We start from the raw sequence: 18,856 nt of genomic DNA, 5'->3' as shown, positions 1-18,856 counted from the left end.
CATCCCAAGGGAGAGGTCTGCTGATCCAGGGCCTCCCTGCCTTCAAGGATGGTCAAACTCCCCTTCTGAACACTTTCCTAAGCCCATGAAAACAAAGTTGAGAAGAAAGACCAACTTTCTGCCAAGTTAGCAGGATCAGTTGGTCAGTCCATTAGCTCAGCACCACAGCTGGTGTGTGGGAGGAGGCGAGAGGGCACAGCTGAAAGCAGGGAAAGAGTTCACTCTAGATAACTGAACTGATACCATACAAACATGTAAGGTGCCACGGCACAGACTTCTGTGTTAGATTACATGATGCCCTGTTAAGAGCATCAAAACATGAGAGTGGCTGAGGCAACCATCGCCCTGAGCTACCCCACCTCTTTTTCCTTCTCCAGGCTGAGCCTTGCTTCCTCTGCCCCTGCACTGCTGGGCTGTTGAAGCTCCTCCAGGCTGGGGTATTTACAAGCTCCTTCTGTGAACAATCCAGGTTCCTAAAGCAGCACTGCTGGGCTGAGGTGACCTTGAGCAGGAAATTGCATTTGGGAGAACAGGGTGCCCCCGCTGCCTCCCCACACTCCAAATAAAGCCATGCCACTCACCTTGCCCTGTCACCTCCTCCTCAGTCACCCAGAACAGCTCCTGAACCAGGCACAAGAGCCAAGGAACTCTGTGCTGGTCCCCAGGTGATCGGCTCAGGCCCTGCACAGGGAAGGGAGTGGCCCTGCCTGGCCAGGGGACTCAGATCATCTCCTTCACTGTTGCACCATATCAGCTCAGATGCTCATAAAAGATGCACTGACAAAAACAGAAGTAACATCAAACACATACAACCATTTTTCCTGCTGGCAAGCTAAAATTTTATCCTAGAAAAGCTGAACCAGAGACAATTTAAGCCAATAGATAAGTGCAGGGAGACATACGGATAGAAAAAGGCACCACACTAGGATATGCACCTACCTAGAGTGTTCACACGGGTTAACATATTAACTTTCCATCCAGCAGCCCCTTAGTAGTTTGCTCAAACTTACTCAATCTCACAGAGCAGGTCCTAAAAGCACAGGGTCCTCGGGTTGATATTTTATTTTTCACAGCTTCAACGTGCTCGTGGTCCTCTGCGAATCGGGTTTAAGGTACAGAGCTCTCCAGACTGCACAAACATCCTAAGAACAAACATTTTCAGCATACCAAGAGCTCAGATACTCTAGGTCAATCCAACTATGTTTATTTGTATTTCACCCAAATCACCACCAAAGTACTCGGAGCTCAAGGAGCAACAGCCTCCCACTGATTCAGCAAGAGACCAGAAGTAATTGGTAGACAGTGTGCAAGCACCACAAAGAATGCCAGAGGCATTTATTTACATGACCCCTGTTTGCCCAAGAAGAATTCAGCGTTTGCATTTTCCTCACTCGAATTAATCATCACTAGACTTAAATCCTCAGTACTATTCCCCAGCTAACAGGAGTAAAGGCACAAACCACCCAAAATCATCCCAACAAAATTTTTCAGAGAGCTGGTACCGCTAGAACGAGACACTCTTTTACTCCATTAGATGGAGTTCCTCCTCAGGCTGGCACAGCACCCTGCTACCTCTCCAGGACAATTTCTCTCGTTATCTTTTCAAGGGACACGGAAAAGGCAAAGAGACACCATTCCTGCTGTTGAGTAACATCACTCCTGCCAGGGAAGAACCATTACACCTTCTCTGCCAGGCTGACAGCACACTGCACCTCACACCTGTGCTGCAGACACTAAAGCATGAAAAATCCCCCAGGACCCAGCTGCTGCAACCACACGTTCCTCTTCTCCCTCTGACCCCAGCGGGACCACTGGTCCTTAGTGCAAAGCCCCAGGTCACCTCTCAGGTTTGTCTGCTGTCACAGTCACACCAGCCAGGACGCAGCAGGGCTCCCTCTGATGTTACCCCCTCACTGCCAGAGAGACAGGCCAGAATTCCTCCAGAGCAGCCGCCCGTGGAAGACAAGAGTGTTGGCCCAGCCCCGACCGTGTGTTTCGTGGCTGAAGCTGCAAAAGGTCTCATTCTACCTGTCACATGTCCTCCTTCACTTCCAACAGCAGCCAAGCCCAGCATATCAGGCAGTGAGAAACAAGGAGAATAGACTGGATAAGTTACCAATGAGCACCAGCATTTCTAAAAGCAGAAAAGTGCTTGAGGTTAAAAGAAATCCTATACAAAAACCACTGGCACACAGCAAGAGCAGAACACCTTTACCGTTATCAGCCCCATAGCTCTTGATGATTCTTCAGGCCTAACATCAACGATTAAGCCCAATTTTGTGCTTAATATTTACATAATGCTTAAAGAAACAGGTATGTCTAAGCCAGTTTGTGCTGTCAGCAACATCTCTCCTCGTTATTGGAGCGTTTGTGCCAGCTCCCCGAGAAGTGAGAGCAAACTCCTGCAGCAAGGAGACGGTGCGACCTGGAATCAGCCAGGCTCTTCTGATTACTCCTCTGAGTAAACAGTGGTGTTCCCAGCACTTCAGCTTGCTCTCAAGCTCCTTCCGTTGGCATACTACCCTATATTTAGGATAGAGGAGCGCAATGACAAGCATTGGGAAGAATGAATAAGTGGTTTAGGATGCTCAGTATAGCAGCGTGAAGAAACCTAAGAATTAGAAACTTCTAAAGCGAGGAAAGGAATCTGTAAAGCTAGAAGTGGGAAGAGACAGCACTCCATATAGTAAGTTAAATAACAAGTTTTGTTAAGAACAGTATTCCCAAGGCAAGAGATGCTAGTGGTCCATCATGTAACAGCAGTGGAAAGAACCCCAAGAGGAGGGGCTGCGAGAAGATAGCCAAATTCTTGGTTTTTTCACGCAAAAAGAAGACTTTAGTTTCACTTTGGACAGGTGAACAATGTCATACCGTTTTCCTAAGTCTAGGAGCCTAAAGGGAAACACAGCACCTCGGTGAGAAACTGTGAATGCTGCTGCCAGGTCCCACGTCCCCCTCCCTGCACCTTCCCATTCCCCTGCCTGCACCTTCCCACCCCGAGCAGAAGGACATGGTTACACTCCAAAAACACACAAGGGAAGTTTGCAAACTTCAAACCAGTGGCAAAACCCACTAAACCCAGGCCTGCTGACTCGATGGGCGCTGGAGCCACTTTGCAGCCTGTTGCTTCCGAGGAGCCAGGGAGGCCACGAGGAATATTCAGCATTCACACCTTTTGGTGCGGCAGAATTATTAAGCGGCCTTTAGTCACCTGCCCCGCGGACTGCAGATAAAGTTTGCCTGCCGGTGTGTCCCGCCCGGCACAGCCACGCTCCCGGCTCCCCGAGCCAAGGTCAGCCCTGGGAAGTGGCGGGGCCGACGGAGCCCCACGGGGGCCGGGCCGAGGGACTGCCCGGGACCACCACCTGTCCCCAAGGGACTCCCAACTCGGCCGGGTCCCCGGACACCCACCTGCGCTCCCACGGCGCCAGTCCCGGCGAGCGGGGACAGCCCGGGGCGCCCACACGGGTATTGTCACACCCAGGGCCGGCGACCGCCGCCACCAGCACCGGGGCCGCTCCCGGCGGAACCCCGCGGCTCGCCCGGCACAGCCTGGCCCAGCCCGGCCGCTCGGTGCCCCGGCCCGCTGCGCCTCCCGCCCGGGCCCGCCGGGCACCCCCGGGCGCGGCGCCCACCCGGGGCCGGGGGGCGGCGGCGGGAACGCGGCGCGGGGGGAGCGCGGCCCGGCGCGGGAGCGGCGCGGGGCCGGCCCCGCAGGCCGCGGAGGGCGCGCCGGGGCTGAGGCGGCGCCGCGCCGGGAGAGCCGCCCCGCCGCCCGCGCTCTTCCAGGCCCGGGTCCGCCGCGCCTCTGCCCAGGCCGCGCCGCGGGCCCCCGCTCCCCGCCGCCAAGGGCAGGGCGGTCCGGCAGGTGCCGCCGCAGCCCCGCTCCGGCCGGCCGCGGTCCCGCCCGGACCCCGCTCTCACCGTGCACGCCGGGCCCGGCCCCACTCCCGGCCCCGCTCCCGCCGGCTCCGCGGCCCCGACGCACCGAGCGGGCGGCGCGGCGCGAGCGCGACCCCGCGCGGGCACGTACCCGGGGGGGCGGGGCGGGGCCGGCGCGCGCGCGCGCGCGGCGCCTTGGCAACCGGCGGCACGAGCGCGCCGCGGCCAATCGGCGCCCGGCCACGGCGATCGCCCCGCCTACCCCTCGGCCCCGCCCCGCCCTGCCCTGGCCGCTCAGTCACGCCCCCTCAAACTATAGCCCCGCCCCTCCGCCCCGCCCGCTCCCCTTGGGACGCGCTCCAAGCCCCGCTCATACCCGCCCCTCCCACGCCCTATGCCCCGCCCCGCGCCGTTCAGACTCCGCCCCCTCCGCATCAAGCCCCGCCTCCGTCGCCCCAAGCCCCGCCCTCCCCACGGGTGCTCGCCGCGGGGTGACCCCGGCCCCGCCCCGCCCCCCGGCCCCGCCCTCTGGCGCAGGCCCCGCCCCCCCGCGTGCCCGCCCGGCTGACCCGGGCCCCGCTGGCCCCGCTGGCCCCGCGCCCGCCCGCAAATATTTGCCCGGGGCCGTCCCGCAGCTCCAGCCTCCCGGGGACGCGGGGCCGCCGCCATGCAGCCCGTGCTGGGGGTCCTGCTCGTCCTGGCCGCGGCCCTGGCCTCAGGTAGGGCTCTCCAGGCTGGGCCGCCGTGGGGCTGCCGTGGGACTGAAGGGTGCGGGACAGCGCGGCGCCTGGCAGGGCCAGGGGCCAGGTCTGGAGTCAGCAGGCCCTGCCCTGTCCCGCGGCAGAGGGGGACAGCGGGAACCAGGGCACTGCAGCGATTGCTGTGCACCCTGTAGGGCAGGGACCCCCCTGCTCCACGGCACATGGATCCCGTGGTCCACTGAACAGTGATCCTCTGCTCCATGGGACACAGATCCCATCCTCTGTGGGGCAGAAATCCCATGCTCCATGTGACATGGATTCCATGGTCTGTGGGGCAGGGATCCCATGTTCCATAGGACAGAGAGCCCCTGCTCCATGGAACATGGATCCCATGCTCCGCTGGGCAGGGATCCCCTGCTCCTTAGGACAGAGAGATCTCCCATTCCATGGGGCAGGGATCCCACACTCCACAGGGCCCCGGTGCCCACGCTGTGCTCCCCCGTGGGCACACTGAGCTCCTGCCACACTCCCCAGGCCAGCGCTCACCCCTCAATGACTTCCAGCGCCTGCGAGCCACCGAGCTGCTGGCAGTGGCTGCGGACCCCCCGCCACGGGAGCAGGGCTCTGCAGAGCAGTGTGCCCAGCGCTGTGCCACCAGCCTGGCCTGCCGGTGAGCGGGACACGGGGCCACCGGGGTGGGTGGGAGTGCAGGGGGCCACGACACCGGGGTCACTGTGCACTTGGATGCTGGGTGCTCATATGTGACCCAGGTCCCCCAGGCCCTGGCCTCGCACAGTGCCATGCCAGACCCCTGCTGTGCCTCCCAGGGCTTTCCACCATGACCAGCAGAGCCAGCTGTGCCAGCTGCTGCCGTGGACACAGCACTCGCTCCGCGTCCAGCTGCAGAAAAACATCCACTACGACCTGTACCAGAAGAAAGGTGGGCTGCTGCCACGGGTGGATATGGGGACACCACAGACTGGGCACAGGCCACCTGGCACAGGGCTTCCCACTGTCCATGTGCCCTGGCTTGGCCCCGGGGCTCTGATAAGGTGCCTGGCTCTGCCCAGACTATCTTCGAGACTGCATCGTGGGTAATGGCTCCAGCTACCGAGGCACACGGGCCACGACAGAGAAGGGGCTGCGCTGCCAGCACTGGCAATCCATGACACCGCATGACCACAGGTGCCTCCGTGTCTCCGGCTGCCCCATGGCACCCACCAGTGGCCCTGAACAGCATGGGGCAATGGGGAATGGGATGGGGACAGCACAGGAGCAATGGGAACAGCATGGGGGCAGTGGCACCAACCAGGGGTGGCATAGCATTGTGGCTGTGCCCACCCTGGGGCAGGGGGCTCCTGGCAGCCTTCCTACCCACCCTGCTGCCTGCAGATTCCTGCCATCCCCCCGCAACGGGCTGGAGGAGAATTACTGTCGAAACCCCGACCGGGACAAGCGGGGCCCGTGGTGTTACACCGTCGATCCCAACGTCCGGCACCAGAGCTGCGGCATCAAGAAGTGTGAGGACGGTGAGTGCCACATCCCAGGGTGACCCTGGGCTGTATGTCCTTCCCACACTGAACCCCCCTTGGCTGTTGGCAGCTGTCTGCATGACCTGCAATGGGGAGAACTACCGTGGCACCGTGGACCACACCGAGTCGGGGACGGAGTGCCAGCGCTGGGACCTGCAGCACCCGCACAAGCACCCCTACCACCCCAACAAGTACCAGCCCCAGCCCCGGGCAGCACACAGTGCCCTGGCTGTGCCAGGTGCCACGGTGGTGGTGCCACCTCAACTGCTGCTCCCTGCCTCTGGCCCAGGTACCCCGACAAGGGGCTGGATGACAACTACTGCCGCAACCCCGACAGCTCCGAGCGGCCCTGGTGCTACACCACTGACCCCGGGCGGGAGCGCGAGTTCTGCCACATCCGCCTCTGCAGTAAGTCCGTGCTGGCGTCACACACAGCTGGGACTGGGGGTCCCAGGTGCCACCCTGACCCTGCTGCTCTGCCCTTCTCTGGCCACACAAGCAGAAAAACATCCACGTCCTGTCAATGTCACCACCGGCTGCTTCAGGGGCAAGGGCGAAAGCTACCGAGGCCGAGTGAACGTCACCGTGTCAGGGATCCCCTGCCAGCGCTGGGACTCCCAGGTGCCCCACAAGCACAACTTCGTGCCTGAGAAGTACCCGTGCAAGTAAGGGGTGGGGGATGAGCCCAGGAAGAGTGGCAGAGCGCAATGCCCATGAGTGTGGGATTGAGGGGGGACACCTACATGGCCCCTACACCTGCAGAGACCTAAAGGAGAACTATTGCCGCAACCCCGATGGCTCGGAGGCACCGTGGTGCTTCACTGCACGCCCTACTGTCCGCATCGCCTTCTGCTTCCACATCCGCCGCTGCCCCGACGAGCAGGATGCCCAAGGTGAGCCATGCCAGGCACCTGCCCCCAGGCGAGCCATGCCAGGCACCCGCCCCCAGGCACCAACCCCAAGGTGCCTGCCGGGGGTGCCAGCCCTCCCTGCCTGTCCCCAGAGTGCTACCACGGCCACGGCAAGCACTACCACGGCCACGTCAGCAAGACACGCAAGGGCATCACCTGCCAGCCATGGGCTGCCCAGACACCCCACGTGCCCCAGTGAGTGTGCGAGGAGGGGCCGCAGGGACAGGGATGGGATGGAGGTGGGGTTGGGCTGGGGATGGAAATGAGGATAGGGATGGTGACAGTGATGGTGACTTCCTCCCATCAGGATCTCACCTGTCACCCACCCTGAGGCACACCTGGAGGAGAACTACTGCCGCAACCCCGATAATGACAGCCATGGCCCCTGGTGCTACACCATGGACCCCCGCACACCCTTTGACTACTGCGCCATCAAGCCCTGTTGTGAGCCCCTACCCACATGCCAGCAGAGCTAGGGGAGGACCCTGGCCACCCGCTGGGGTGGTTTTGGTCCCCTCAGGGTGGGTGGATGTTGCCTCAATGCCACCCTGTGCTTTCTCTCTGCAGCCAGCAGCCAGGTGCCCTCCATCCTGGAGAATGCAGGTGGGGGGCCGTGGGTGCCAGTTGGGTGCCGTGGGGCAGGTGCTGATGGCACAGCCCTGGCTGATGCCCACCCTGCCTGCAGACGCGGTGGCGTTCGAGCAGTGTGGCCAGCGGGACGAGATGCTGCAGTGGAAGGGGCGCATCGTCGGTGGCCAGCCCGGCAACTCACCCTGGACTGTCAGCATCCGCAACCGGTGAGTGGGTGTCCCGCCTGCACTGCCGTGTGGCCAGTGTCCCCCCAGAGCTTGGCCAGTGTCCCCCCAGAGCTTGGCCAGTGTCCCCCCAGAGCTAACCCCTCGTTCCCACAGGGAGGGAGTGCACTTCTGCGGGGGGTCCCTGGTGAAGGAGCAGTGGGTGATCAGCACACCCCAGTGCTTCTCCTCCTGGTAAGGCTGGGGCTGGGTCATGGGGTGCTGGGACCCCCCTGTGCCCTCATTTCCCTATCCTGCAGTGATGCTGACCTAACGGGCTATGAGGTGCAGCTGGGGACACTCTTCAGGGATCCCGGCCCTGGGGACCCTGACCAGCAGACCATCCCCATTGTGCGGATCGTCTGCGGACCCTCTGAGTCCCAGCTGGTGATGCTGAAGCTGGCGAGGTGAGTGGCCGTGCCCTGGCCTCCATCCTCCCCACCACTGGCCAGGCTGGCACCATGTCCCGCTGCCCTCTCGCCGCAGGCCAGCCACTCTGAACAGGCGTGTGGCCCTCATCTGCCTGCCTCCCGAGCGCTATGTCGTGCCTGCGGGCACTGTCTGCGAGATCGCCGGCTGGGGGGAAACCAGAGGTACCTGCCACGGGCAGCCCCTGCCAGGGCATCCCCATCCAGTACATCCCCTGCCCACGCCATTCCCCTGCAATGGCATCTCCTCATCCGTACCGTTCGCTGCCCACAGCATCCCCATGTCCATGGCATCCTCTGCCCACAGCAAGCCCTGGTCCTTGGCATGCCCCTGCTCACAGCATCTCCCTTCCATTGCATCCCACTTCCATGGCACTTTCCTGCACACGCCATCTCCCTGCCCACAGCATCTCCTGGCCATGGCATCCCTCTTCCACAACATCTCCCTTCCACAGCATCCTTCTGCCTATGATATCCCCCTGTCCATACCATCCCTTTCCCACAGCACCTCCTGCCCATGACACGCTCTGCCCATGCCATACCCTCCGATATCCTTGCTTTCCTCCTGGTGCATCCCGTGCTTGCTGCCCGCAGGCACGGCAGACAGCAGCGTGCTGAACGTGGCGCAGCTGCCGGTGCTGGCCCACGACGACTGCAACAAGGCGCTGCGCGGGCGCCTGAAGGAGAGCGAGCTGTGCACTGCCCCGCTGCGCGCTGGCGTGGGCGCCTGTGAGGTGAGCCGGGCTGGGGACCTCCCCTGCCAGGATCCAGCACCAGGGTGACACTGCTCTCTGTGCCACAGGGCGATTATGGGGGACCGCTGGCTTGCCTCACCGCCGACTGCTGGGTGCTGGAGGGGGTGATCATCCCCTCCCGTGTCTGTGCCCGCACCGACCAGCCCGCCCTCTTCATCCGTGTTTCCCTCTATGTCGACTGGATCTACAAAGTGATGAAGATGGGCTGAGCTGGCTCAGTCCCACTGGCCTGGCACAGCTGCCACTGTGCAATAAAGACACGGCTGTGGCCGTGGGGGTTGACACTGCAGAGGGTGGTCTCACACATTTATTTAACACCAAACAACCCATGTCCCATCCTGCCCTCAGCTACACTTGCTCCATCCTCTCATCCCGGGTGTGGTCCCCAGGGCCAGTGGTCACCCTGGGGTCAGTATAGCCCAGGACCACTGTGGGCACTAGGGACTGTGCTGGCCTGTCCTGTCCTGCCTTGGCTGCCCAAGGTGCTGGAGGAGCCAGCGGGCGCAGTTCTTGAAGACATCGGCCTCTGTCTCCACACCGGTCAGGGCATGGCCACCCTCTGGGTACCACAGCAACCTACAGGGTGGGATGGGATGGAGGGATGCTCAGCCAGCACCCTGGGGCTCCCTCCCAGCTCCCACCTGCACCCCACTCACCGCGCCGGCACGCCCCTGGCCCGCAGCAGCCGGTACAGCTCCAGCGCCTGCGTGGGGCTGACGCGCCGGTCCCGGGCGCCCACGCACAGCAGCACCGGCGTCCGCACCTGCAGCACAGTCCCGGTGGGTGCCTGGCACCCCACGCCTGGCACCCTGCACCCATCCTGATCTTGCCTTACCTGGGCTGCCTGGGCGATGGGCGAGCGCAGTAGCATGGTGGCCACCTCCTCAGCACATGGCACCCGCTCAAAGGAGTAGGGCAGCCCCAGGGAGGTGTAGCGCCTGCGGCACAGAGGCGCTGGTGGGTGTTGTGGGGACGGGTGGTGTGTGGCAAGGCACAGGATGGGGGTGGCACTCACCAGTCGGGGATGTCAGAGGTGCCCAGCAGCGCGGGCAGGTTGGAGACGGGGCCGCGCAGGGCACAGGCTTGGTAGCGCTCGGGCTCACGGATGAGGAGGTGGAGGGCGATGAAGGCTCCGTGGGAGCCAGCCAGCAGGGCCAGGCGGTGCGGGTCCAGGGGCTCGCTGTGCAGCGCCTGCTCCACTGCCAGCTGCACCCGTGGGGTACCCACTATTGGCACCCCACCACTGGCACCCAAACATCAGTGTCCTCCCAGCAGACCCCACCACCTCCACTCAAACATCAGCATCCTCCCAGCAGCACCCCCCCAGCATCCCCAGCCCACCTGAGTGTCCGCCACGTCCTGCTCACCCACACGGGAAAGCAGGGAGCTGATACTGGCCTGGCCAAAGCCCAGGGAGCCACGGTAGTTCACTGGGGAGATGGGAGCCATGGGTGCCATGTCTCCAGTGTGACACAGGACCACACATCCCCGAGCTCCCCAGCACTCACCCAGGAGCACAGCGAAGCCCAGTCGGCACAGTGCAGCCATGCTTGGGCGCCAGCGGGCATCGAAGATGGCATGGGGGCCACCTGAGGCCAGCATAGACGTCACCTGGACTGCCACCAGTGCTGCCAGGGTGTCCCCACCGTCCCTTCACTCACCATGGGGGCACACAATGAGGGGGTGTGGTGCTGTGCCATCCAACGGGCTCAGCAGCAGGGCCTCAAAATCTTGGGTGTCTATGCCAGGAAAGGGGTCCTGTTCAGCACCCTGGGCACCCAGCCCACCCCCTGCTCCCAAGGGTCTTCAGCACCCAGGTGTGGTGGGGGCCTGCAAGTGCTCACCATGCGCAGCAGGGCTCTGCCCACTGCAGGATGGCCGGACCGTCAGGGTCTTCCAGGTGACACCAGGCACTGTTGGGGTGTCCTCCACTGGCACCCAGCGGAGGGGCAGCTCCCGGCCTGCCGGCGGCAGCACAGCCACCACCTGGGCACAGGCAGCGGGTGGCACCAGAGCCGTGGCAGCGCAAGGCTGTGCCATGACAAGGCTGTGCTGTGCTGGATCTGGCTGAGCCATGTGACTCTGTGCCTGGCCATGCCATGGCACACCAGCCATATGTGCCACGCCACGCTGTGCCTGGCTGCACATCACCGTGCCATATCCCACTGTGCCGCACGGTGCCACGGCTCTGCTCACCAGGCTGGGGGGATGGTGTGGGGCAGAGCAGGTGGCCACTAGAAGGTCCCACTGGAGAGTGAGCAGTTCCCAGCATCCCTCGGGCGACCCTGGGGACAGAGAGCGTGTTGGTGATCGCAGCTGCTCACTGGGGCACAGTGGGCAGCCCAGCGCCACGTACCTGCCGTCAGGTTGGTAACAGTGGCCGCCTCCGTGTCCACAAGCAGCAGGTCCTGTGAGGGGGCAGAGCACAGGGGTGTCACCATAGGAGGAGGGGTCACACCCCTGGCCCTGCCCTCCCCAGGACTCACCGTGCGGCTCCTCTGCGGGGTGCTCAGCACGGCTCGCCGGCTGTCGGCTGCCCAGCACCGTGGCGGCAGCACCTCTGTGTAGAGCCCGGCGAAGGCTACGGGTGGGGCAGAGTGCTGGGCTAGTGAACTGGGGGTCGTGGGCATCTGGCTGGGGAGAGTCTCAGCCCCCTGGCAGCACCCAGCCCTGCCCACTGTGCTGTGCTCACCCTCCGTGGGTTCCTGCACCACATCAAGCACTGTCACCGTCTGCCTCGTCTGCCAGGTGAGCTGCGGACAGCTGGGGGTCAGGGATGGGCCCACGCTGGGAGAAAATGAGGCGGAGGGGCTTGGGGTCCCCTCGCCCCAGCTGGGCACTACAAGAGGCTGTGACAGCCAAGCTGGACACCACACTGGCAGCACAGGGTGGCACAGCTGTGCCTGGTGCCCGTGGGGCCCAACTCACCATGCACAGGCGCAGGCACTGCCGGTGGGGCCCCCCCACAGCCCCCTCCAGGTAAAGAAGGCGCTGGCTGTCAGGGCTCAGCCGGGGGGAGCAGGCGGCACCATTCTCTGCTGACAGCAGCTCTGTGGGCAGCAAGGGGTCAGCACCCCAGGGACCCCCTGGGCACCCCCCAGGGCCTCAGTGCTCACCACAGCACCCGCTTGACAGGTCCAAGTGGAAAATCTCTGACCTGGGGAGGAAGAGTGGGTCAGGTTGGACCTCTGCTGTGCTGATACTACACGGGCATCCTGGCATAGTGCTGGATGCTGAGAGGGACCCACCTCCTGTTGGAGCAGGCGCTCAGACCCAGGCGGAAGGGCTCATGCCACCAGCCCACGAACACCACGCCACGATCACCGGGGGACCACAGGGCCTGTGTGACAGCCAGGCTGATTCCACAGCCCCAGGCTAGACCCCCTGGGGCGATCCCTGCATCCCCATCCTGACCTGGCCAGGGGAGAGGTGCTCTGGGATACCCTCCAGCACTGAGAGGCTGCTGCTCTCCAGGTCCAGGACGCAGAGGATGGGCACACTGCGAGTGCTCAGTGCCTCCCCCCAGTCCTCATGGTACAAGAACTGCTCACCCTGCAGCACAGCCTTGTCACCACCACACCCTGCAGCCCCAGGCATGGGGCTCTGTGCAGGGCACACTCGGTGTATGGCACACTCACATGCTCATGGGGTGTATGGTGTGCTCAAGGGGTGCACAGAACACGCTCATGGGGCACATGGCACCTACCTCCTCATCCTCATCCTCCTCTGCTGACCGGGCTGCCCTGGGCACATCCCAGGGGCAGGGGGGGCGGTGTTTGGGCCGGCTCTTCTCAGCCACGTACAGGAGCCGTGTCTCTGACTGGGACCAGGCCAGGCAGGCAAAGGGCCCTGGCAAGGTGAGAGGTGCCAAAGCCCAGCCCGGCACAGGCACAGCCACGCACCAGGCAGGCACTTAGCCCTTGCCCGTGCTGCAGGCAGGGACCATGGGAAAGGGGCCCTACCCTCCGTGTAGACCTCCCCGTGCTTCCCCAGCGCCGTGAGGTCCACGCTGTGGCTGCGCCCGCCGCTGTCCCACACCTGGGGGCGTGGGGGGTCAGCACGGGCACACCGTGTCCGCGGCGCCCACCGCCCCGCGCCGGCACCGCAGCCACGCCGGGGAGGGACCGGGACGGCCGCGTTACCTCCAGCAGCTCGTGGCCCTGCCGCGGGCAGCGGCTGAGCACGGCGCGGTGCTGCCCCGTGGGCGAGTCCTGGCTGAGGAGCCTGAGGGCGGGAGGGAAGGAGGCTGCGGTGGGCGGCACTCTGCGAGCACCGGGCACACCGCAGAGGCACCGGGCACGCCGCCCCATCGCGCAGCCCGTCCGTGCCGTACTGGTTGTGGATGCCGGCGCTGAGCGCGGTCCTGCTGGCGGCGAGGCCGCCGCCGTCCGTGCGCCGCACGCTGTAGTGGCGGCTGAAGCGCAGGAGCCGGCGGCGGGGCAGGTCGGGGCGGCTGCACTCTGCGGGAACGGGGGGGTCAGCGCCCGCTCACACCGGTCCCGCGGGCCAAAGGCGCAGCGGGGGCCGAGCCTGCGACTCACCGGTGTAGAGCAGGAAGGTCTGTCCCCCCGCCGCGGCCCCGAGGGCGGCACGGGTGATAGCAGGGAACTGGCTCAGCTCCCGGTAGCAGGCAGCGGGGCCGCCCGCCGCCTGGGCGGGGGAAGAGGCATGTTGGAGGGGGAGAGCTCACCCCCATGCCCAGCTCCTGAAACGGGGCTGTGCTCACCCACACAGACCCCCCCGAGCCCCCTTGCCCACCTCCATGCCCGGCTGGTTCCCTGTGGCCATGGGCCGTGCTGTGCCACGCCGGGCTGCCTGCGGGCTGCTCACAGCTGGATGCCCGCCAAGGCACGTGGAAGCAGCCCGACGCCAGCGCCCCCGCCGGTGCCAGCCCTCCAGCTGCTCCCTGCTGCCCAGGGCGGCCAGGCAGGGCTCACCCTTCCCCATGGCCCAACGCATTCCTGGCGGCACAACTGCCCACCCACGCAGGTGAAAGGTCCAGTGGCCACCAGCTCCTGGGGCACCACCACCAGAGACACCGGGATGCTGAGCTACATCGTTTATTGGGGGGGGTGGCAGCAGTGGGGGCCCTTAGCACTCCAGGTGCTTGAGCAGCCACAGCGCCATGTTCATGAAGCCATCAGCTTCAGCCTCGACACCAGCCAGCGCGTGGCCGTTCCCTGGGTACCAGAGCACCCTGTGGAGGAGAGAGAGGGGTTAGTGCCATCCCTGCACCCCACCACCTGGGCACCCAGCACTCCACTCACCGTGTGGGGACCCCCCGGGCCTTGAGGGCACGGTAATACTCCAGCCCCTGCTTGGGGGGCACACGCCGGTCGTCTTCCCCCAGCATCAGCAACACGGGCACACGGACCTGCGGAGTGACATGGCTTCAGCACTGGCACTGCTGGCAGGGACTGGGACAGGGATGAGGACAGAGATGGGGACATACCCGGTCGACATAGCGAATGGGTGACTTGTGCAGCATCTCTGTCCACTGGGCTGGGTCTGGCAGGGCATCAGGTGCGTAGGGCAGCCCTGTTTCTGTCAGGCACCTGTGGGTGAGAGTCAGGGGCACGTGTGGGGCTGGTGTGGCAGGGAGCCTGGGAGATCATGGGCAGCAGTGCTCACCAGTCAGGGATGTCTGTGGTGGCCACCATGGAGGCAATGTTCACCACGGGGTTGCGGACCACGCAGGCACGGTAGGTGTCAGGGAACTGCCCGATGAGGTGGCACGCCAGGAAGCCGCCATGTGAGCCACCCACCAGTGCCACCCGGCTGGCATCCAGCGCCTCCTCCTGCAGCACCCTCTCCACGCAGAGCTGCCACCACAGGGGACACCCACTGAGGTGGGCAGCCCTGCTTTCTCTACTCGGGGCACCCGTGGGAGCACGTGTGTGCCCCAGGACCACGTGCCGGGCCGTACCTGCACATCGCGCACGTCCTGCGTGCCCACGTTGCCGGGCAGGGAGGCCACACTGTCCTGGCCAAAGCCCAGTGAGCCGCGGTAATTCACTGCGTGGGGGGCAGCGTCAGAGCCCTTCCTCCTCTGTGCCCCCACCCCATCCCTCCGTGGGCAGTGCCCCAGAGCCCCAGTGTCACTCACCCAGCAGCACAGCAAAGCCCACGCGGCACAGCGCCGCCGGGTACAGCGCCCACCCGGCCGTGAATACGGAGTGGGGACCCCCTGCAAATGGCAAAGGCAGGGAGGTGACGCTGCCCAGCTGGGGTACAGCAGGGTAGGGACAAGCTCTTACCATGGGGCATCACGACCAGCGGGGGCTTCTGGGCAGTGGGGCCCTCAGTCGGGCGCAGCAGGATGGCATCAAAGTCCAGGCCCCCTACAGAGGCAGGGTGGGGGTGTCAGGGATCAGTCGGGGTAGTGGAGTCCAGCCTTGCCTCCCCAGGCACTCACCATACTGGGGGTGCTCCTGCTCTGGAGGGGGCTGCAGGGTGCGGATGCCCCAGCTGATGCCGGGCACAGGGGGTGCGTCCTGCAGGCAGATCCACTGTGCCTGTGCCTCATGGCCGGCAGCGGGCAGGACGGCCACTTTCTGTGCAGGGAGAGGGGTCAGTGCTCACGTCGAGGTGGGCACTGGGAAGAAGGGTCAGCACCTGCACCAAGGGGCTGGTGGGCACTGGAGAGGGGGACGTGACTTTACCAACATGGAGGGGCAGCTAGGGGTGGAGAATCTGGCCACCAAGAGGTCCCGGTCGATGGTCAGGACAGACCAGCTTCCCCGGGGGCCATCTGGGGAGTAGGGAGGTCAGATCTGCAGGTGTGACCCCCTCCCCACCTCTGGCACCGGCATGGCCCCGTTGGCCCATTACTCACCAGCTGTCAGCAAGGTCGTGCTGCCCGTCGCCGTGTCCACCACGAACATGTCCTAGGGGCACGAGGGCAGAGTTCAGTGGAGCCCTGACCTGGTCTGGCCCCCCCGAGCACCCCCCCCCACCCTCTCACCTGCTGGCTGCGCTGGGCCGTGTCCAGCAGGATCCGGCGGCTGTCGGCCGCCCAGCACATCCCTGGCAGTGCCCCGCAGTAGATTCCCGGGAAGGCACCTATGATGACAGTGGTGGCACTCAGTGTCCCCCTGTGTCCCTCCCGAAACCCTCAGGGCTGTACTCACCCCACTCCTGCCGTGGCACAGCCTCCAGCACCGTGCTGGTCTGTTTGGTGTACCAGTCATACTGTGGGAGACACGGAATGGGGCGAGTTTTGCAGGGTCTCATCCCGCCTGCCACCACTGCAGCACAGAGAGGGGGCACCACTGCCCTCCTGCCAGCCCCCACCTTGGCAGAGGCACCCTGCTACCTCCCCCGGTGTCCCCCTGGTGTCCCCCCGGTGCTGCTCACCATGCGGAGGCGGCTGCACTGCTGGTGGGGGCCCAGGACATCGTTCTCCAGGTAGACAATGCGGCAGCTGTCGGGGCTGAGCCGTGGGGACCACACGGCTTTGGTGTCCTCAGAGAGCAGCTCTGCATGGGCACAAGGGGACAATGAGGGGCTGTGGGGAGCCAGGGCACCGGCAGGGTTGGGGTCTGTGCCACTCACCACATTTCCCACCCGTCAGGTCCACGTAGAAGAGTGCTGACCTGCCGGCACACAGGGGTGTCACAGTGGGGCTGTGGGGTGGGGTGCTCCACATGGACTCACTGTGGGGTTCAGGCTGTGGGGTGCCCCACGAGGACTCACCGGCGGTTAGTGCAGTAACGCAGCCCCAGGCGGAAGGGCTCGTGCCACCAGCCCACAAACACCACACCGGTGTCCTCAGGGGACCAGAAAGCCTGCAGGGAGAGGGGAGATGAGTGGCTCAGATGGCTGCTGGCCCCCAAAATCTCCCTCTTTCAGTTCCCTGCGGCTCCCCATCCTGACCTGGCCAGGAGAGAGGTGCTCAGGGATGCCCTCCAGCACTGAGATGCTGCTGCCCTCGATGTCCAGGATACAGAGGACAGGCACGCTGCGGGTGCTCAGAGTCTCCCCCCAGTCCTCATGGTACACGAACTGCTCACCCTGTGGCATAGTCCTGTCAGCCCCACAGCCACCTGTCCAGCCCCCACCTGCCCCAGGGCGGGTGGGTGAACCCCACCTTGAGGGGCGCATCCTCCTTCTTGGGCTGCCCTGTGTCCTCATCAGAGGTGCCCAGCTCGGGGGCTTTGCTCTGGAAGAAGGACTCGGTCTTGGGACGCTTTTTCTCCGCCACGTAGAGCAGGTGGGTCTCCGAGTGTGACCAGGCGAGGCACCCAAACTGGTCTGCAGGGCACGGTCAGCACCAGCCATCCCTTCCCCCAGGACCCCACAGCCCCTGGCATCCCCAGGCCCCTCACCATCGTCGCAGACGTTGCCGTGCTTGTCCAGTGCTGTCAGGTCAATGCTCTTTACCTTGCGGTTCTGATCCCACACCTGGGGACAGAGATTGTGGGGCAGCCCCAAGACACAGCATGGATCTGGCCCTGAGACACAGCAAGTATCCAGCCCCCCCTTGGACCCCTCCTCACCTCCAGGAACTGCTTCTCCTTCTCCTTCTCTTTCTCCTTGCCAGGGACTTTGCACAGGACGGCCTTCAGTGTCCCACTGGGGGACTCGCGGCTCAGCAGCCTGTGAGTGAGTGGATGCTCATCAGCACCTCTATCAGCATCCCGGGGATCCCATGTGGGGAGCGGCATGAGACTCACTCGCCCTTGATCTCGGAGCAGGTGCCGACAGGCCCCGAGTAGACGATGGAGGCTCCATCGTGGAAGAGGAGGTACTGGCGGCAGAACTTGATGTTCTCGGCCCTCGCCAGGTCCCGCTGCGACCACTCTGAGGAGGGGTTGAGGACACCAGCTGTCTCCCCACCAGGCAGGCAGGGACCACTCGGGGTCCCCCCAGTCCCCAGAGGGCACAGCCCGTCCCCGTACCGGTGTAGAGGCTGCAGTACTTGCCCCCGTACTGGGTGGTGAGGTCGGGGCCGAGGCAGGCGGCACTGAGCCCCGGGTGCTGGCTCAGCTCCCGGTACAGCTCCGACAGCTCCTCTGTGCGTGGTGGCACCTGTGGGATCAGAGTGGCTGGAGATGTGTGGGGTGAGGGGTGGGGGGCAAGGACCGGGCAGTGATGGGGCACAGGAGGCAGTTACTGGGGCGCCAGGGAACATGGGGAGAAGTAGAGGCGTACTGGGAGCAACGCCTGGGAGTGGAGAGCTGGGGCAGATTTGGGTGGGGAGGGGGACAACGGTAGAGGGGCAGCTCCTGCAGGGCTGGGGCAGTACTGGGGGTGCAGAACCAAGGCACTACTGGGGTGCCAGGGGCTAAGAGGGTACTGGAGAGCAGTACTGGGGCACATAGGGGGGATTAGGAGGGTGTCGGGGCACTTATCGGGGTACCAGTGGGTACGAGGATACTGGGTGCAGTTACTGGGGCACAGGGGGCATCTAGGAGGGTACTCGGGGAAGTTACGGGGTACTAGTGGGTATGAGTGCGCTGGGAGGCAGTAACCGGGGTCCATGGGGAGATATAGGAGGGTGCCAGGGGGTGCCGAGCCGGGGCAGTCACCGGAGCAGCGGGGAAGGAGCGGGGGCAGTGAGGGTCGGGGGTCCCGGGAGTGCAGGACGGGGGTGCGGCGTGGCCGGGGGTGGTCCCGGGGGTGCAGGACAGGGGTGCGGCATGACCGCAGGTGCTCCCTGGACTCTGACCCGCCCCCCCAGCCTCTCACCGGCGGCTCCATGTCGGGGCGTGGGCGTGGCCAGCGGCGACACTTCCGGGGGTGATGGGCGGGGCCTCCAGCCCGCGGAGCCTCCCATTGGCTGCGGCGCTCCAACCACCGCCCGCGCTGGGGCGCCCCCTGGTGGGCGCGGGTGGAGCCGCCGCTCCCCCCC

At 64.6% G+C, this 18,856-nt stretch overlaps 4 protein-coding genes across 10 annotated transcripts in view; 1 reads left to right on the top strand and 3 right to left on the bottom strand.

The window, feature by feature from the left end:
• DAG1 (dystroglycan 1) overlaps positions 1-4,032 on the bottom strand; it is a 50,563-nt gene extending 46,531 nt beyond the window's left edge. The window contains exon 1 of one of the 2 annotated variants that reach the window (XM_064667925.1): positions 3,925-4,032. The gene's annotated coding sequence lies outside the window, so the exon portion shown is untranslated. Of the gene's footprint in view, positions 1-3,411; positions 3,556-3,924 lie in introns of those variants that run through there. The other variant, XM_064667926.1, reaches the window with a different exon arrangement.
• A 399-nt stretch (positions 4,033-4,431) lies between these two features.
• On the top strand, positions 4,432-9,292 carry MST1 (macrophage stimulating 1). 2 transcript variants are annotated; one of them, XM_064667934.1, is made up of 18 exons: positions 4,432-4,601; positions 5,118-5,253; positions 5,411-5,523; positions 5,654-5,768; positions 5,976-6,112; positions 6,186-6,306; positions 6,405-6,523; positions 6,618-6,780; positions 6,878-7,008; positions 7,119-7,221; positions 7,334-7,470; positions 7,594-7,629; positions 7,712-7,823; positions 7,938-8,015; positions 8,081-8,227; positions 8,307-8,413; positions 8,843-8,982; positions 9,051-9,292. In XM_064667934.1, exons 1-18 carry the CDS (start codon positions 4,550-4,552, stop codon positions 9,210-9,212), a joined length of 2,109 nt encoding a protein of 702 aa, XP_064524004.1. In that variant the 5' UTR covers positions 4,432-4,549; the 3' UTR covers positions 9,213-9,292. The 2 variants fall into 2 exon arrangements, with proteins under 2 accessions (XP_064524004.1, XP_064524003.1); XM_064667933.1 differs by having other exon boundaries at positions 6,615-6,780.
• On the bottom strand, positions 9,282-14,061 carry LOC135420438 (acylamino-acid-releasing enzyme-like). Of its 5 annotated transcripts, XM_064667930.1 has the most exons (22): positions 13,762-14,061; positions 13,545-13,653; positions 13,337-13,463; positions 13,146-13,227; positions 12,966-13,041; positions 12,710-12,852; positions 12,418-12,555; positions 12,252-12,343; positions 12,120-12,160; positions 11,932-12,053; positions 11,696-11,756; positions 11,490-11,584; positions 11,360-11,411; positions 11,200-11,288; positions 10,848-10,989; positions 10,665-10,742; positions 10,512-10,592; positions 10,345-10,433; positions 10,019-10,209; positions 9,839-9,941; positions 9,660-9,766; positions 9,282-9,579 (listed from the first exon to the last, which is right to left on the bottom strand). In XM_064667930.1, the coding sequence occupies exons 1-22, from the start codon at positions 13,960-13,962 to the stop codon at positions 9,441-9,443; spliced, it is 2,358 nt and encodes a 785-aa protein (XP_064524000.1). In that variant the 5' UTR covers positions 13,963-14,061; the 3' UTR covers positions 9,282-9,440. The 5 variants fall into 5 exon arrangements, with proteins under 5 accessions (XP_064524000.1, XP_064523997.1, XP_064523999.1 ...); XM_064667927.1 differs by having other exon boundaries at positions 10,848-11,288; positions 11,490-11,756; XM_064667929.1 differs by having other exon boundaries at positions 10,345-10,592; positions 11,490-11,756.
• On the bottom strand, positions 14,048-18,760 carry LOC135420439 (acylamino-acid-releasing enzyme-like). The gene is made up of 22 exons (XM_064667932.1): positions 18,694-18,760; positions 17,904-18,033; positions 17,679-17,805; positions 17,502-17,601; positions 17,331-17,406; positions 17,093-17,256; positions 16,879-17,016; positions 16,699-16,790; positions 16,558-16,598; positions 16,360-16,481; positions 16,134-16,194; positions 15,968-16,065; positions 15,839-15,890; positions 15,666-15,754; positions 15,419-15,557; positions 15,261-15,344; positions 15,110-15,190; positions 14,930-15,018; positions 14,635-14,825; positions 14,456-14,558; positions 14,271-14,377; positions 14,048-14,200 (listed from the first exon to the last, which is right to left on the bottom strand). The coding sequence occupies exons 1-22, from the start codon at positions 18,703-18,705 to the stop codon at positions 14,095-14,097; spliced, it is 2,202 nt and encodes a 733-aa protein (XP_064524002.1). The 5' UTR covers positions 18,706-18,760; the 3' UTR covers positions 14,048-14,094.
• Positions 18,761-18,856: the final 96 nt, after the last annotated feature.

The sequence above is a fragment of the Pseudopipra pipra genome, chromosome 11 (genome assembly GCF_036250125.1).
Source record: "Pseudopipra pipra isolate bDixPip1 chromosome 11, bDixPip1.hap1, whole genome shotgun sequence".
Lineage (NCBI taxonomy): Eukaryota > Metazoa > Chordata > Aves > Passeriformes > Pipridae > Pseudopipra > Pseudopipra pipra.
Note: the sequence above shows the minus strand (reverse complement) of the source record. Positions and strands in the feature narration are given on the sequence as shown.

What these genes read in the sequence shown, in the direction of transcription:
- MST1 (XM_064667933.1), top strand. Translation starts at nt 4,550, where the DNA reads ATGCAGCCCGTGCTGGGGGTCCTGCTCGTCCTGGCCGCGGCCCTGGCC. An exon ending in GCCACCAGCCTGGCCTGCCG is followed by an intron (nt 5,254 to 5,410) that starts GTGAGCGGGACA and finishes TGTGCCTCCCAG; the next exon opens with GGCTTTCCACCATGACCAGC. An exon ending in CACCCCTACCACCCCAACAA is followed by an intron (nt 6,307 to 6,404) that starts GTACCAGCCCCA and finishes CCTCTGGCCCAG; the next exon opens with GTACCCCGACAAGGGGCTGG.
- LOC135420438 (XM_064667931.1), bottom strand. Translation starts at nt 13,962, where the DNA reads ATGCGTTGGGCCATGGGGAAGGGTGAGCCCTGCCTGGCCGCCCTGGGC. An exon ending in AGCGCCTGCTCCAACAGGAG is followed by an intron (nt 12,161 to 12,251) that starts GTGGGTCCCTCT and finishes CTTCCTCCCCAG; the next exon opens with GTCAGAGATTTTCCACTTGG. An exon ending in GCAGAGCCCTGCTGCGCATG is followed by an intron (nt 10,743 to 10,847) that starts GTGAGCACTTGC and finishes TTCCTGGCATAG; the next exon opens with ACACCCAAGATTTTGAGGCC.
- LOC135420439 (XM_064667932.1), bottom strand. An exon ending in GTACTGCAGCCTCTACACCG is followed by an intron (nt 17,806 to 17,903) that starts GTACGGGGACGG and finishes ACCCCTCCTCAG; the next exon opens with AGTGGTCGCAGCGGGACCTG. An exon ending in GGGCTTTGCTGTGCTGCTGG is followed by an intron (nt 15,019 to 15,109) that starts GTGAGTGACACT and finishes CCCCCCACGCAG; the next exon opens with TGAATTACCGCGGCTCACTG.